Source organism: Caloenas nicobarica, chromosome 3 (genome assembly GCF_036013445.1).
Source record: "Caloenas nicobarica isolate bCalNic1 chromosome 3, bCalNic1.hap1, whole genome shotgun sequence".
NCBI lineage: Eukaryota > Metazoa > Chordata > Aves > Columbiformes > Columbidae > Caloenas > Caloenas nicobarica.
This window is the reverse complement of record NC_088247.1, coordinates 16,627,041-16,644,919: the sequence shown is the minus strand read 5'-3', so window position 1 is coordinate 16,644,919 and position 17,879 is coordinate 16,627,041. Positions and strand designations below refer to the sequence as shown.

The following is a 17,879-nucleotide window of genomic DNA, read 5'->3' as shown; positions in this document are numbered from 1 at the left end:
GCTGTGTAGGACATGAGTACATTACTTTGCTTTCCCAATTCTGCTGCTTGCTGCATTTTTCCATGAGTCTGACATTCCGGCCTGCCCCTGCCCACACGTATACTTCTGGTTCCATCAGCAGAGGAGCTGTGTCCTCTGCACTCACTGAATATGCGCAGACATGTGCATGTTTACCAGATTAAAAACCCCCAGGATCCCACTGGATCTGAATTCCTGGCAGTGAGTAGCTGCTCTCCAGCACTATTATCTGAAGCCCCTTCACAAATTCCACAAGGTGGCTCTCAATTCCTTGAAAAATACCACTGTGTTTGTGGATTAAATACATCTGAGAATGATCCTGAGAATGCTTCTCAGGGCTCTACGGACACACAAGGCTACAGTGGAACCCAAGATCCCATCCCCTTTAGTACGGTGCATATTTTTCCTTCAGTAAAGCTGGAAACTAGACAAAGCCTGACACTGTTAAAGTATTACAATCTGATGGAATGATTCATGTTAGCTGCTCAATAAAATCCAAAAAAGGAGAAAATAAAGGCATTATACACACTAGGAATGAGAACTGAAACACGGAAACACACACTGCCTGCTCTGTTCCTTTGTGGCTGCTAAGATCACCTTCTCTCCTACAAGTGTCCTTCCCCCACTCTGTAGCTCTGTAGGATCAGGTTAACGTGGTCACCAGGAACTGCGGGGTGCAAGCTCTGCTATTATAGCATGGACAAGGCGATAGCAGCTTGGTGCTCCTCAGGAAAGAGATCCTGCCTTTGAAGGTCAGGACCCCAATGAGGTCTTTACTCAGCTCCAACCAGGACATCAGCGTCCCCAGGCAGACCCAAACGACTTTGCTGCTGACCACACGTTCGCATGGTTTCAGATCACATGAGGAGGCTGAACCTCAAGAGTTTTACCTCCTAGAGCAGCTCATCTGAATGTGAGGTCCTCCTCTGTGGTCTGTGTCTCCAAACACCCCTGGTGAGATGACCACAGATGATCACCAGCTCTCTGTGGTGAGGACAGTCACATGTGAAACCAGAGCAAGACTGTGGCACCGCAAGGTCCTTTTGCGAGATGGGCTGGGCTGCAGCACATGTGTGTAGCAGACGCCGACGGTGCAAACCTCATACTTGGTGTATAAGACTCAAGAAGTTTGCCCTCCCTCTTGGGTGCAGTATTGCTGCTTCTGGCAGTCGAAAATTCAACATTATGCTGCTCACATCCTACGAACAGCTCAAGAAAATCTGAGTAAAGTTTGAGGAAAAAAGTTAGCTGCTTTCTATTGTTTTCAATGTTCATATTTTCAGCTTTTCCACAGCAAGGCTAGAAGTCTATTTAAAAAATAAAATTTGAGAGCTAAAGCTGTACAATAAATACTATTGCAAAGCAATGCTGGGTGTGTCTAGGCTGTAATGTTAAATTCATTCTTCTTGTCGCGTCCTTCAAAGCTCCGCTGAGCTTGGCCCCTCCCTGATTGTCCTCCCTGCCCAACTTGCTGCAACCCCTGAGCTTCGCTGCTCTTCCCACCTTTGTCCCTTCTCCTGCCAGCTCCTTGCACAACCGTCTCCACCGCACTTCTGCTCGGCACAGCTCTTCTTGTTCACCCTCTCTACAGTATGGCCTCTTCTAAAGATCGGTCCGAGTGGAGACATCTGCTTCTTGTTTTCCTAATTTCCCTTTTTGTTTCCTGTCTGCCTTTAAACGTGAGTTCTTCCATGGAGAGATGGTGCAAAACTCAAACTGTGGGTGCTCATAATGATGTATATTTTGTATAAACTTCAGTCTGGTAGATCTGCCCTGTGTTCATCTGCACAACCTTTAGAGCAGCTGAGGTTGCTTTTCTGCTCTGACTCTTTGTAGTAGGTGTCTGACAATGGGTAAAGACTCTGGGCACAATCTCTACTACAGAATTTCGTATCCTGGAGCCAGCACAATTTCATGAGCAATATCCCGAAGGACAGGCCAAGGGACATGTCTTTCAGTCCAATATGCAGTTTTTACATTTTCACACATAGAAAATCTGCAGTCAAGAGCCAGAAATGTGGTATCAGCAATGGAACCCAGTTCATTAAAGATTCAAATCAATGGAAACAACAGGACGTATTATTTATCTACACCTCGAATCAATCTGACTACTATGCATAATGATCTTAATTAGAAAAGTGAGCCGAAGCAGGAAGACAGTCTGTCTCCTGGCTTTTAAATTATCATGCCCCTATCAGCATGCTTGGTTAACTTGTAATTAGGGACAAAGGTTACACATAATTTTATATGCTGAAAAACTGGTTTTATACATGTCGTTTCAAAAAATATTTAAGAAATAGATATAAGAGTTGCTACCCCTATTATGCTTTGATTTTTTGCTACTAGATTAAAAGTTTACACTAATTAGTTGATGGTCTCAAGAAATACTGATAGAAGCTTTGCATTTATATATAGCCTGGATACTAATAAGTAACTAGTAACAGCAGTGTTAGTCTTTGTACAACTTCCCTCCCAACGTTTGGTAGCTTTTCACATCTCTGCCTCACCCGCATGGACAATGCAGCTCAGAAGAGCAGGGTGGATTGTCCCAAAGCAGAGAGTAAGCACTTCTCTGTTCAAAAACTTTACTGGCACATCGCACCAGTACACCCAGAATTATACCAATATAGTTCCCTGTGCAGTCAGCCAATCTTTTCTTCTTTTCTGGCTTATCTTCAACTGCTGCCACCAAAAAGTGTTCTGATTTTGACAAATTGGCAGAGTCCTGTGATTACACTTTCTTTAACGTTTCTTTTGAACAGCTATAATTAGTAAACAGAAGACCTAACTCCGAGGTCCTGCTTCATCAAAGCAGTCGCTTCCACGCTTAATTTAAACAAGTTCTTCAATTTAGTTAAATCCACTGAGCAGGCCCATTGCCTGCTCACAGCGTGGAGTCAAAGACAGCACCGCTCTCGGTATGAGCAACGCGTTATCTTCTGAACTGGAACACAAGTCTTCCTGTTCTACCACAGACACAGCTACCCTGATTTTTTTCAAGGTAGTATTTCATCTTACAAAAAGATCAAACTCTTTCCATCACATGAAATAGCCCTGCTTTCCCAGAACTCTTATTTCCACAAACAAAAAATATGGAAATTAAAATCACAAATAGCATCTGTTTCATCAAAGTATTAGCTACATTTCTGTGAGGCTGACAATCACCTTTTTAACATGTCAGGAATCATATGCGTAATTCTCTTTAATGGGTGATACAAATGTTCATCCCACACTGAAAAAAGATCACAGTTGGTATGAGTAATAACTTTTTTCTTGAACATAAACAGTTCCCCTCTAGCTCTGTACATATCCTCCAACATCAATGTAACCACAGCTGTCAAGGCAGCCTCACCTCTTTCTATGTATATTTTAGCTTTAATTTTTTCCCATGCTTTCACTCAGTGGAGTTGTTTTTTTGTTTTTTTTTTTTTTTAAGGGGCCTAAACCTGTTCTCCAGTTTTGTGGGCAAATTCACTGCAATAACAGATCTTGGTGTTTAGACATCTTTAAACATTATTATTAGCATGCAAGAAATTAGAGCCCTACATCAAGATCTGGAGGGTTGGTTGGTTTTTTTTCAATTGAAAGTGAATTTCAGATCATAGTTTCCCTCATTCAAGCATCTCCAAGCACTTTACATAGTTAAAAGAGCTCTCGTGGCCTCCTTTTGTACAAGCAGTAGCACAGTTCCCCTGCCAACAGCCTCGGCACAGCCGCAGCGGTCACCCGCCATGTGCGCCCAGCCAGGGCGATGCCAGCGAGAGGACGCGGCTCCGGCAGGGCCATGGCAGCGGCTGGGGCTGGAGGGGCACGTGTCCCCTCTGGTCCCCAAGACACCGCAGTGGGGAAGGACCCGTGTCCTCTCAGTGAAGCAACTCACGTACCCTTGAACCACTCGTTCCCTCACAGAATCACAGAATGGTTGGGGTTGGAAGGGACCTCTGGAGATCTAGTGCAGCCCACCTGCTAAAGCAGGTTCCCCAGAGCAGATCCCACAGGAAGGTGTCCAGGTGGGTTTGAATGTGTCCAGAGAAGGAGACTCCACAGCCTCTCTGGCAGCCTGTTCCAGGGCTCTGGCATCTCAAAGGAAAGAAGTTCCTCCTCATATTTAGATGGAACCTCCTGTGCTTCAGCCTGTGCTCGTCGCCCCTCATCCGATCGCTGGGCACCCTGAAAGGAGTCTGGTCCATCCTCTTGACACCCACCCTTGAGATATTTATAAGCGCTGATGGGATCCCCTCTCAGCCTTCTCTTCTCCAGGCTGAACAGCCCCAGCTCTCTCAGTGAAGTTTGCAATGTCCCCTCAGCGGCGCAGCACCCCTGCGTGAAGCACGCGATGTCCCCTCGGCACGCCGCTGCCGCCTCGGCCACCGCCACGGCCCTGCTGCCGCCGAGCCGCGCAGACACCGCGGGCAGCGCGTCGAGCAGCGCCGGGGCGCAGCGGCCCCTCCGCGCCCCCGAGCGCTGTCCGTGAGGGGAGGCAGCCAGGCCGCGGCGGGGGCGGCCCCGCTGGGGCTCCGGAACGCAAGTGCCAGGGCTGCAGTTTCCAGGCCGGCGCTCGGCGCGGTTGCCGCGGTGCGGGCCCCGGGGCGGCTGCCGGCATGGACGAGGAGGCTGCGGTGCGGCCCGGGGAGCGGCGGGGGCGGCTGGTTTCGCTGGGCCGGAGGGAGCTGGCGGAGCGCGGCGGCTGCGGCCGCGTGGGAGGCGCTTCCCCGCCGGGCGTTCAGCGGCTGCGGGCCGGGGCTGCGTGGGGTTCCGGCGGGAGAGCCGAGGCGCCGCTGGGCGCTGCCTGCCCGGGCGCTGCCTGCCCCGGCCCGGCCCTGTCCTGCCCGCCGGGAGCGGCCGGGGCCCGGGGGCGGCGGGCGAGGCCCTGGCCGGGCCCCTCGGCGCGGCGGGCTCGGTGCTCGGCAGCCGCGGGGGTTTGTCCCGGCCGGGGCCGGTGCGGGGCCACCCCCGGGCCCCACGGGAGCTGCCCGGCGCCGGCACGCTCGTGGAGGATGCTTCTGAAAAACACTCCTAAAAATCCCTCCTTTCCCCTCTTTTCTGCTTCCTCCTCTGATTTCTCCGAGAACGGTCCCGTTCTCCCGGCATGTCTCTTCACCGGCGTGTGCAGCCTGTTTTCTGCTGCGTGGGTCTTCACAGTTCTAGACATTTATTTTTATTTTCATCTTCCGCTCTCTGCTTTTTGTCTCTGCTTCCATTTCCGATGGGTGTTTTTTTCTCAAGCCGTGTCACGTGTGGATTATTATTCCCCTTGTACTAAAGTTCACATACACAAGAGCTGGTGCGTGCCGGCTAAAATTATTTGTTCAGAGTTATCTATAATTGCTAGCAAATGCTCTGATTACTTGTTATCTACCTAGTGCTAATGTAAAGGGCATAAATATTCTCCTCTCTGAATAATCTCAAACGCTGTGAAGCAGCCTGGTAATAGTGCCATTTGTTTTACTCGAACACCTTTGGAACTTCTTGTTTGTTTCCTTTTAGAGAGACTTTAATGAACGCTGTGCTCAATGTTCGGAAGTGAACTGGGGTCTCACTGATGGAGGCAGATTTTATTGCAGATCTTGCCACAATGTTACCGAGGTAAAAAGATAAGCTACTGGCCTTAGCAAAGGTTTATTTTTATTGTTTCTTAGTTTTATATTAAAAAAATATTTCCTCCTTGGCATTAGTATTGGCAGTATTGTGGTTCTTCCTTTTTCATGCTTTACTTGACACTGTTTAATGGTCCTTGAAATCACAACATGTGCACTGAGCCACCTGAAGATGCTGCGTTGCTGCAGCTGTAGTGCCGCCGAGCTATGTGATGCCTTAGAGATATTGCCTGGGTGCTGCTGTGCTTCAGTACCTACCAGTCCAGACAAACCCTGATGCACATCCCCTGAATGTCTAGAATAGTAATTCTCTATTTCTGTGATTTCTGAATGAAAATTTCAGAATGTTCTGTCTCCCTTTGGTTTAAGAAATTTGAACAAGCTCCTCCGTTAATGTTTTATGATGAGACAATCTGTGCAAGTTAGGCTTGGCTTTTTTTCTTGCTAAGATGTATTCCTGTTTTCCAGAGGACTAGAGAAGTTATAAACACTGATTTTATTTCTAATACAAGAGTCCAGACAATCTCCAAAGGTTCAAGAAAGAAGGAAAAAACTGGTATGTATGAGTTTCCCTCTGTATTTTGCATAAGAGTGGCTGTTCAGCCAGGGTTTAGCTAGCCCATTATGTCCTTGGCAGTGGCCAAAAGCAGACAGCTTGGAAAAACTGTAGGAACAAAATACATCTCCCAAATGCTGTCAGAATCTTCAGCAGTCACCTTTGGTGACTTCCTGAGCCACAGGTGAGCTCTGTGAGCCTAGCGGTGGTTTTTTTTGCATTGAATGGAGCTACGTGTCACCTATTGCCACTTTGATTTGTGGAAGGCAGTACTCACTGAAGATGCTTGTGGCGTGCATTCAGACGTGGTGATCCCCTTCGTTCCTTCCTTATGATGGTTATCACAAAACCAGAAAAGCTGTCTGTCTCGGTGTGATGTGCCGGTGGTCCAGCTCTTAGAATATCAGTCTGGCTTGCGTTACAGGTGCTTGGTCCTGTAACCTACACACAAACCTACATGGAAGAAACTTCATGCAGTTACAGTGGCTAAACCAATGTTACATCTTTCATCCAGAGTCACTTCTATACTTCTGATTTCCTGATTCAGAAGAATAGTGGTCATTATGTGTGATGATATATATCGTAAGGGTGTTACAGTAAGGCTGCTGCTGGAGCTATGTATATATACTGTGATGGCTGGATAATTGTTTTACTGTTGTGGCCACTTTCAAAAAGCAAAAATGCATATCAGTGCTAAATGAAGCATGGGTTTGTTTTGTCTCTGACACGCTGGCCTATCTTTGCTCTACTGCGGTGTCAGTGGATTCTGATAATACATTCATTTGAAAAGAACAACTTGTGTGTAGGTGAAGGGAGGAGTGAAAAGGTGAACAACCTCAACACCTCCACTTGTCTTTATCCTGTATTACTCCTGAAGTTGGAGCCGTGTACCACTTCATGCTTTTTATTTCTCCTGTTAGGAAGGTCATGAGCCATCCCCCAGGCTTCTTAAGATAGAAACTCTTAGCTTCATACAGTCCCTTCTGTGAGTGCAGTTATGTCATACCATGGCAGCTTATTTTCAGGCATTTATAGGAGTAAACTGTATCTGTGGTTAACAGTTAAAGCCAACATCATTAAAGCAGGGCAGAAGCTTTGAGCAGATAACTTCTAAGCTGGTGAGATGCAAGGTGTTATTGGAAGGAAAAATAATGAAGATCAGGTGCGGAGAGAATGTAAAGGAAGTTGAGAAATGCGGAGAAAATGTCTAAAACCAAAAGCCTGTAGAAGAGGAGAAGTAAATACAGAGAGGTAGGTGTCAAAAGTAAATGCAATGCAGTCTGAGGAAACAGTGAATAGATTTGGGCAGGCCTGCTCTTTATGAAATTCATATTCTGCTGAGGTTTGCTAGAAGCTTGGAATATCTGAGAAAGTTTTTTTCATTTAAATGTGTGTGTTTCCGTGGGAGAGAATGGTGAAGAAAGTGGTGATATTGGTTGTTTTTTGCCTGACTCACCACCATAATGTGTTCCAGTTTTCTGTGCTGGGGATGGGAAAGAAATGATCCTATTTAATTTTTTAATGACAGGTTGTCAGTTATTTTAAAACTGGTCACTTAATAACTCTCCACTCAATTGCCACACTAGAAATTACAGTGAAATATATTATTGTTGGGAGATGTGTGGAGAACAGTGCTTGTTCAGTAGCTTTTTTTCTTGATTAAGACTGTGAATAAATGGAACTTAATGGAGTATTCAGTGTAGCTGGTTTATCCTCTAGGATCTGAAATTATTTAATAGAGAGACGTGTCTCTGTCCTAATACCAAGAGAACAGAATATTAAGTTGAAATAAGTGTGCGTAAGGTTAAAATAACCCAAAATAGTTCTAACAAAACCATTTTTTTTTCTCTTTCTTTTACTTAGATGGAGGCTGTGAATGGTATGTTTGTGAAGGCTTTCAGTTTGTGCTCAAGAAACAAGCTGAAGCTTTGGAAGCATTAGGAGTATGTCCACAAATGAAGGTATGTGGATGTCAGTGTGAGTTGTACACGCCCTGTACACATGCTGTGTGTGTGTTACAGGACCTGCTATTTCAAAAGACTGTAATTTTTAAAGTGAATTGAACAACTCCCTGTTTAAAAACATTGAGCATATGAAAATAAACTTAGCTTCTCTGGTAATTTTAAAACATAGTTAATAAATGACAGTTAATAAAATTAGAGGCGGAACATTATTCAGATTCCTGAGTTAGAAATTACACTCCGTTCTCTTAGCAATTAATGATCTTGTAAACTTTGTACTAATCACTCTCCATTTGTATTTATCAGGATGAAATTCTGTGCAATTTTTGGAGGCTTTACCTTCAGAAGAGCAAACAGGCATATTGTGACAGACCAGATGGGGAAACTGTCAAAGCATTACCTGTAAGTGAAAAGCTCAAATCCCATGAGATGTTTGGTATCCTTTTAAAAAGCAACAACAGAAACCTACTTTGTGCAGGCTACATATCTAGCTTGTATTGATGTCAATTCAGCATGAAAGTTGTCTTCTAAACAGGGCTCGCCATGTCCATTTTATTGTTGGTGGTTTTTTCCCTAGTTCAAGAGAAAAATAATTCTCCAAGTATGGAAAACTGCTTACTTAAAAAAATTTCTTTGTCCTGACATAGATAGTCAGTAGATAGAGCAGAAATTACAATACCAAATGGATCACCAGTTACCATCGTTTCCTGCCTGCTCTCTCAAAGTCAGTTATTTAATCAAGCTTTGTTTCTATGTATTGCAAACTTCCTCGTCACCGTAGCAGAGTGAAATGTAATGTAATCACTAGAACTCTTCTTATCTGGAGAAATCCTTTAAAAAGACTTTTTTTGCAGGGTTTCTTTACATACTGGTGATTCATAGAGAAAGTAAAAATGTGAACAGTTTGGGTTTAAACTTCATTTACTGTTGATCTTGCATCTGTCACGCTTTATTTGGTTTCTTCAGACTGAAACAGTACCTAACAGTGACTTATTTACAAAAGCAGGTGTGCGATAGCAGTACTGATGTGGAGAGTGAACCGGAGACACCCAGCCTCCTTCACTTGTTGTCCCTCTCTGAAAGCGAGGGGGACCTACAGACCGATTCCAGCTTCGTCTCATCAACTAGCAAGGTCTCAGGTAGGAGCAACGAACTGAACTGTCTGGAAACCACTTTTGTACGGGTTTTTTAGATAAATTAATATGTATATGCAGTGTATTCATGTACAATGAATTGGAGGAACTGGTTGGAAAGCGTAAAGTTTTCAGTCCTGTTTGCCACTAGAATACTTTATGTTCTACCAGAAATAGAAGTCTTTTCTCCCCAACCCCCACCCAAGGAGACAAAAGTTGAACAGGACCTGGAAAGACAACGGGAAATACAAGAGGAAGTTCTGTTTCAGAACAAGTTTGCTCCACGCCTCCTGTTTGGAGTGGGGAAAAAATTGCTATTATATTTGTAAAGCTAGATGTTAACAAACATGATAGCTTTGAACAATAAGCACTTGTTCAGCTAATAGCAGAGCTGTCAGTTGTGACTTTGATGTTAAAAAAAGAAAAAAAAAAGACTTTGTTCTTTTGGGGAGGGTATTTTTTTTTTCTGTCCTATAGATACTTTTAGCTTTCTAATTTTTTTTCCTTACAGTACTTTTTGTATTTCTATGTCTTCTGTCTCTGTATTCTTTTTACTACTTTCCCTATAACCCCTTCTGTCAAAAATCTTCTTTTAGCATTTCATCAGTTTCTCCTTTCTGTTCACAATATCAACTTGAAAATACTTAAAATGTTTAGCATTCTGTAATTAAAATGTTATAGAAAATTGGAGTGTTTGATGCTGTTGGGCAAATGTAATGCCAGTCAATGCTGCAATGTCTGATAGTGGAAATACATTTCTAGACAGATGTGAAAGCTTCTGCTTGCATTTTAAACTTCTGATGGTTTTTCTTTTTTTGCTTTATTCTTTGCTTGCCTTTTCTTGTCTCTTTCAGTGTTTCTTTTTCTCTGTTATGTACTATCCTCTTTATATCCCTTTTCTGGTTTTCTGTGATATTGCCTGTATACCCTCAGAAGAATGCAATCTTTTTCTTTGATGTTTTTCTCTTTATTTTGCAAAGTCCAGAAATGGAATCAGAATGAGAAACTTGATCATCTGCAGTTAAAAAAAAATTCAAACAGAATTAGAGAGGGAGAAAAAGGTGCAAAACTGGTGGCACTGGTGAAGGTAGATAGTCTTAAGATAGGCCATAATTTAATGTGCTCTTGGTCTGTTTTTTCAGAGATTGAATTCAGCTTTAAGTAGTCATACTGATTTCACTAAAAGCTCTTGAAATGGATTAAGAGTCACTAAAACTACCATTTGGTAAAATCAGACAAACATAGGACTTGTTTCGTGTACTGAAATTTAACACGGGTAATACTAGAGGCATTCTAATTGATTAAAAATCATTGTGCAGATTCATGGGTTTCCTTTTCTTTGCTGTTTTTACTGAGCTGTTACTGCTACAGATTGGAAACCTCAGCACCCTTTTTTTCCTCAGGGGCTTGTCCATTGTGCAAGCATTCTTTTGTTTTAATTTTTTTGTGTGTGTGTAGGATTAATAGCAAATTTGACTCAGTATAGCAGTGACATATTGCTAGAGAAGCCTGCTGAACTCTTAGGTTATTACACGTGTGTAACTCTGTTGTCACGCCTTGCATAAGCTGGAAGAAGTAAAAGGAAATTGTGTGCCATCATTAAGGCCGCAAATATAATGAGGATTATTTTAAACTGAGTTGAATGTGAAATTAATAATGAAGTTTCAGTCGTGAGGCTGCCGCTAAGCACTAGTATCCATGTAAAAGGTGAAACTAAGAGGGTTAAGTGATGTTCCTGTGTTTGTTCTCTGGCGCACCTGTACGAGACAGACCTTGCAGGATGCTGTCATCTGGACCTTGTCTTGGTCTGTGCCAGGTGTGTGTTTGAGCCAGTTCTTCTAACCTGTTGCTGCATCCCTGCAGTTTTAGGAGCCGGTAGGTGGCATCAAAGACCAAATCTGGCTCAGGAACACGGTATTTGCAGTGTCTGTCTTCATACTGCATGTCAGTGGGCCCTGGGCCTCCCTGCTGACCGCTGTCACCTTCCAGGCTTGGCTGTCACCTGCCAGCATAACCACGGAGCTGAGCTGCACAGCGCGCTCAAGTTTTAAACTGTTTTTTGCAGGCTGCCCGCCATGGCCCTGCAGCTCCCAAAAGCGGAGCTGTGGATCCAGCCCTCGCTGTTCTGTCTGAACAGGTGAACAGTCTGTGGGGAAACAGTGAGAAAATCGCTACAGAATCGATGCTGTTATTTTGTGCTGCTGTGCTTTAAATACAAAACATTTCCATTCGTTCTAGCTGGGTCCTGGTGCAGGGAAGACAGGCTTTTCTTTTTTTCTTCCTCCTTCCCTGAACTTCCAGGTTTCACTGCTGAAAAGGTTCCTAACTCATAAATGACTCCCTTAAATTAAATTTCTCATTGCTGCTGCTTTTGGTTTTCAGTGATTCATCTCAGTAGAGAAGTAAGGAGGTTTGGTTGATTGTTCTTGGTTGTTTTTTTCCCACCTTCTTCACCATTTGCTATATTTTTGTTCTAGAGGTGTTTTCTTTTTTATTTAGTGTAGTTACGTTGTTTTAAAAGAATATTTACATTTCCACAGTTGGAGATCATATGGCAGATGGTTACATACCTTAACCTCGGTAAAATTTCTGTGATGTAAATAATGTTTACATTAAAGTCCTGACTGCGAAGTTTAAAACGCTCTTTTAATCCTCAACTCCAAGGCATTGATTTAAGCACATTGAATTTTCCCTTGCTTCCCCACTGTTCCCTTATCTCTCAAATGGAAAATAGTATTTCCAGCTCATAAGTACTGTGAGTTATATGTCGGATAGGAGTTCATGTCCTTCTAGAACTCCAGGTTTAAGTGTAGTTCCCAATAAAAGTTCTGTTTGGATGGGTACCAGAGTGAGTTTTGTCTCTTCATATGATCCAGTGTCTTAGTCAAGTGAAGCAGCAGTTTATGAAGCAGGTTGTCATCTCGTATCATGGGAGATGAATAAATTAGAGTTAACTGTTTAGTAGAAGAGTACACAAACTACCCAGCTACTCAAAGTAATGATTTCAAAATGTTACTAGTTGCTGAACAAGGGTCTACGTATGTTCCTTTATCTTGTTTCCTGTATACGATGGACTGTGTGTATGTCGTATCAATTACTTTTTTTCTTTTCTGTTTTTAACATAAACACAAGCAAGCACCTCTGTGTGCTCTGGATCAGTAGATGGTAGCTTGTATTTCATGAAGAACCAAAAGGAGAAGCTGAGGATGACAATGCCAATGACCCTTTCGTTTTGTTACATGGCGTTACTCTGGTTGAGAGAACCAATGACATTATCTGATCTGTTAAGGTATGTCTAGTCTCTAGTGAAATATTTGTTGTTTTTGTAAATAATACTTTTTTTTTAAAGTTAGATCTGTTCTCTTGCCCTTTTACTAATTTGCTCATAAAAAGTGAGAATTTCTCTCTATTTAGTTGTCTTATCTTTACTTTGACATAACAATTTGTGCTGCTGCTTTTGGAGAATATTCTCTCTGTTGCTTGCGATGAATCTAAAAGACCTGTAAGGGAGAAAGTTTTGGAGATAGAAGTTTTTTATCCTTCTCCTTCACGATTTCTTAAGATTCACTGGAGGTGCGTATGGTCACAGTTCTGCTATTCTTGCTGTTGTCAGCATGCCAGAATTAAATGAGTAAACATTCTCCAGGACTTACATCAGTGTGATCATACAAACAATACCAGCAGTATATAGTGATATGAAAGGTAGTTAAATAGCTTCACACAATGGAGTTGGGCACAGAAATTAGTATAGGAAGTCTTTTTTCACCCTCATATCTTTGTAATTATCAGAGTTCAGAATGATACAGCGTTTAATGTAGGAGAAATAAAATGTTCTAATAGTAGGGTTTGGTGCTAAATGGAGACCATCAAAACTATTGCTGACAATGCCGTTCCCTTCTGCCGTCTATAAGGCCATGAATACACTCCTTATTTACTTCCAGTCCTGTCAGTGTTTAAGAGGCATTTGGACAATGCCCTTAACAACTCGCTTTAGCTTTTGGTCAGCAGTTGGACTGGATGATCGTTGTAGGTCCCTTCCAACTAAAATAGCCTAATCTATTCTATTCTACTTAAGGAATGAAAAATAATTCAGCTTTTCTTGTTAGTAATAAATATTTGACATCAGGCCCAAATGGTTTAAATTCAGGAATTCTTAGGTCTTCTGTGGAAGACCTTTTGTATATTGATACACCTTTTTAAACAGTGTTGAAATTCTGTGGGGCAAAAAATGTTACTCTGCTAAAATTTAAAGAACAGAAAGACTCAAGTAACTGTACATTGGCAATTCAAATTGCAAACTTGGACAAAAACTAAAAACCGATTCAAAATTCAGTTGATAGGGTAGATTTCAGTTCTTTAATTTTTATTTTTCAAATATGTAACCTCGGAGCTAAAAGGCAAGGCAGTGAGGACATCATCCCCACCTGCAGTGCATCTAACCAGTACTGCTGCTGACAGTGTGACAAATGCAAGAGAAGTTTACCCCAGAGCCTGATCTGCCATCGTGGCCTCTCTCCTTTGCAGAGCCAAATTCTATCTGCGCTTTTCTGGCTTTGTACAAGCTTTCTGAGAAGGATGGGTATTGAAGAATGCTTTTTTGCAAGTGCTTTTTTAAAAGGGGATGTTTGTATGTCTCGAGTACAGTAGTTAATACGAGCTAATTTATTTCTATGCAAAACAGTGTTTAACCCTTTGACTAAACTTTAGTGGGGGGCTGTTGCCTTCATTGGTCAGAATTGCACAAACCACTGCATGTTTGCATAACTGGGCATGCTGTCGTTGCGTAAAAGATGCTTGTAAAATGTTCAGCAAAATGCCACAGTTTTCAGAATTCAAACTAGCAGCCTGCAATACAGGAGTATTTATTGAGTGGATTAAGAAATAGACCTACTGACTAGGATCCTCCTATGCATACTCTGTATTTTTGTCAATGATTAGAAAATAAATATATAAATCATGTCTGGTAGTGTTTGTATATAGCAAAAATCCAAGTAGTAAATTACAATTACTGCGATGGAGCAAATGGTTCACAGTAGATAATTATTGCTTAGCCTATCTTGTTTGGAGAGAAAAAATAATAATGAAATATCTATTCTTTGGTTACCGAATCGTGGAAACCGTTTCTGGAAAGCTTGTGGGGTCATGTGGGAAAAACATCCTCACAAGTTCCTGTCTTAGTATGATGGTGTAGTTTGAAAAAACCAACAAACCAACCAAAAAAACCAGAAACCAACAACCAAACAACAACAACAAATCCAACTGTCAAAGTCAACTGTTAAGAGGAAAAGTGAATTGTGTTGTTTGTGTATTAATGGTATATTGTTGTATTTGGCACTTTAGAAATTGGGGGCTGCAGGGAAGGTCCAGGAAAATGATTCAGGACCTGGAGAACATCCTTTGTATGGAGATACTTATGAGATGGGTGCATTTGCTTGAAAGGATTTAGAGGAAACATGAAAAACATAGAGGAAACAGTAAAAAAAGCTGGAAAAGGAGAGGGGAAAAAAAAGATCAAATATAGCACAGAAAGGCGTAATCAGAAACTAGTAACTGGAAACTGAAATAAGATTATTTGAATGAGAAGGTATCATTTCATTAGATACAATTCATGCATGTAATACTTTTAAAAGTGGGTAAATCAGAATGATTCAGTGACTTAAAATGCACTCAACATATGAACTAAGTTAAATGCAGAAATTGATGTTTAAAAAAACGTCATTTGTATTGCTAAGTTTTGCCATGATAACGATAGTTATAAAGACTGTAATTACATTATCATGCTTCCCTCCCTACCCTTAAGGTCTTTGCCTTTCACAAGTTTGATGAAGAAAGGGAAAGATTTTTAAATTGCATGAACTACCATAAAATACTTGTTTTCTAACTTCTGAATATTTAAGTTTTAAAAATCAGACAATGCTCACATTTTTGCATGCATTAAGATACACAGATCAAAATAGCGACAGACCAGAGATGAAAACTATGCAGAGAAAACATTAAGTATTCAGCATTACCTTTTAAATCTTTATACGCAAATTGTTTTATTTAAACCAGTTGAATTACAGTTGTACTTTAAGTTCTGCCTTGTTTTTTCCTCAGTTTGGTGTTCTCCCTACCCTGAAGTCAGCTGACTGCTGCTCCTCCCTTGTGATACATGCTTAGGCACTATAGTAGGGCAGTCTGCCAGCATTTGAAGGATTTACAACACCAGAAATATACTCCTGCTACTTGACACACTTAGCAGAAAAACAGGACAATTACCTCCTCTGACAGGAACATTTTTGTTTAAAAATAACATTTATAACAACTTTTTACTTAAGTCTGTGCAACACATTAAGTCCTTTTCCATGGTGAATAACGTCACGAAATCCCTATGCTGCATGTTATTTATCTAAATAATGAATAAAATTGTTGGCTTGTGGAAAAAAGTTTCAAGATGCTAGACTTGGAGATTCTGAGAACCAGTGCTTTTCAAATGTGGTTCTACCCAGCCATGCTGGCAAGACCAAACTTGTAATCAGTTTGTGGCATTACTGTGTGGCTTTCACAGATGCATCATTTCCTCGTAGCACGCAGAGGACCTTGGATTTTTTTCATTCTTGAACCTTACTAATATACACTGCTGCTGTAATTAAAAGAACACAGACTGTGTACTGTATCTGCCAGTCAAGTTTTCAGGCACTTGACTGATACAACAGTCTCACAAAGTGTTTTGATCATCTGTCTGTTAAATGAAAGGTTTGGAAGAACAGCAGACAGAAGAAACTGTTCTGAAGTGCTATTCCAAATCTGGGCTTTTTGAGTAAGTGTTTAAAACCTGAATCATCAGCACATTATATTCATAGTAGGGCCTTTACAACGTTTCATGTATTTTTAGAACATAAAACCAACTTTGAGCCTGAGAAAGAAGAGCATTTTTTTGTATGGAGACAGTAATTTCAAGCTAGGAAGGATGCTATTATTTCTTAAACAGTTACAATGCTTTGACATGGCACAGCCAAGTGAGTGGAAACTTTTTTTTTTTCAAACCATTTTGATAGACATCGCTTGTTGCTGGATTTGGTTCCAGTATCAGTTTAAGCTGATCTGAGTTTCAGTTGCCTTGGTCCTGCATAAACACTCCTGCTCTTTCTCTTGCCTTGGGCACATTCATCCAGTTCATGGTGTATTAGTTGAAAGAAGCAGATCTGCATAAAACTAATTTTGCAAAAGAAAGTTTCGCCGGACATTTCAGCGCAGGTTAATTTGCTTCACCGCAGTCCATTTCTGCCTTGTGCTGGCAGTCAGCGGAGTCCGGAGACGTGTCTGGTTGAAATCAAACCCTGGAAAACAAAAGACTGGTTCTCAATCTAAGGCTCTTTCTGAGAAGTCACACAGGTGCTTTTGTCAGCAGGGAGGGGTGCGTGGCAGCGACTGGAGGGTGGGATTCCCCGCTGCAGAGGCAGCAAAGCTGCTGGGGTGGTTTGGCTGCAATCGCCACCACACCCCAAGGAAGGTCCCGATTGTCCTTTTACATCTGCTGCTGTGCTGGCTCAGGAGCTTGCTGCCCTCAGTGTCTTGGTACCAGCTCTTCAGATCTGAAAGCTGATCGTGTGATTGTGCCTTAACGCGTGTCAGTCAAAGCTTATCATCAGCTGAGCCAGTAATGGGCCGCTGCTGCTGAAAGAGGAAGATCTTGCTTCTCTTTCTTCTATCCTCCTGCCTATGTGATGCAGCCCATTCTCTCTGTCAAGTCTTGCACTTGTTAGGAGCCATCTGTGAGCCTCCTCAGTTTGTTAGATGATGGGGAACAAACCGCTCTTTCTTGCCATAGAGTGATAGGTAGTCTGCTGGTGCTATTGTGAGTTACATTTGTGGAAGAAGATCATAGAATCATAGAACAGTTTGGGTTGGAAGGGATCTTCAAAGGTCACCTACTCCAACCAACCCCCTGCGATGAGCAGGGACATCTTCAACTAGATGAGGTCGCTCAGAGCCCCGTCCAGCCTGGCCTTGGATGTCTCCAGGGATGGGGCATCAACCACCTCTCTGGGCAACTTGGGCCAGTGTTTCACCACCCTCACTGTAAAAAGTTTCTTCCTCATATCCAACCTGAATCTCTCCTCCTTTAGTTTAAAACTATCACCCCTTGTCCTATCACAACAGGCTCTGCTAAAAAGTCTGCCCCCATCTTTCTTACAGGCCCCTTTTAAGTATTGAAAGGCCACAACAAGGTCTCCCTGGAGCCTTCTCTTCTCCAGGCTGAACAACCCCAACTCTCTCGGCCTGTCCTCACAGCAGAGCTGTTCCAGCCCTCTGATCATTTTTGTGGTTTCCTCTGGCCCCTCTCCAACAGGTCCATGTCTTTCCTGGGCTGAGGGCCCCAGAGCTGGACACAGGAATCCAGGTGGGGTCAGGCTGGTGAGCACCAGGAGCACACAGCCAGGCCAGGAGAAGGGAAGTACGACTGGTTATGTTGAGCTTTCAGGTTGGCTCAATCCATTCTGTGAAACCATCCCTCAAGTTTGAATTCTTCAGTTTAGTGCAGCTGACCTTGACTAAAATGAGCTAAGGAACTGCTGTGCAAGGATGAGCAACTGGTGCTGGGTTTGGAGGACAACCTCACCAAGCATGTGGA

At 42.5% G+C, this 17,879-nt stretch overlaps 1 protein-coding gene across 1 annotated transcript in view; it reads left to right on the top strand.

Moving 5' to 3' along the window:
- The first annotated feature begins 4,246 nt into the window (after positions 1–4,246).
- TAF1B (TATA-box binding protein associated factor, RNA polymerase I subunit B) overlaps positions 4,247–17,879 on the top strand; it is a 50,275-nt gene continuing 36,642 nt past the window's right edge. The window contains 8 exon segments of the mRNA XM_065631577.1: positions 4,247–4,478; positions 4,481–4,941; positions 5,506–5,604; positions 6,084–6,171; positions 8,035–8,132; positions 8,439–8,534; positions 9,136–9,271; positions 12,398–12,554. Coding sequence (XP_065487649.1) covers positions 4,247–4,478; positions 4,481–4,941; positions 5,506–5,604; positions 6,084–6,171; positions 8,035–8,132; positions 8,439–8,534; positions 9,136–9,271; positions 12,398–12,554 — 1,367 coding nt within the window.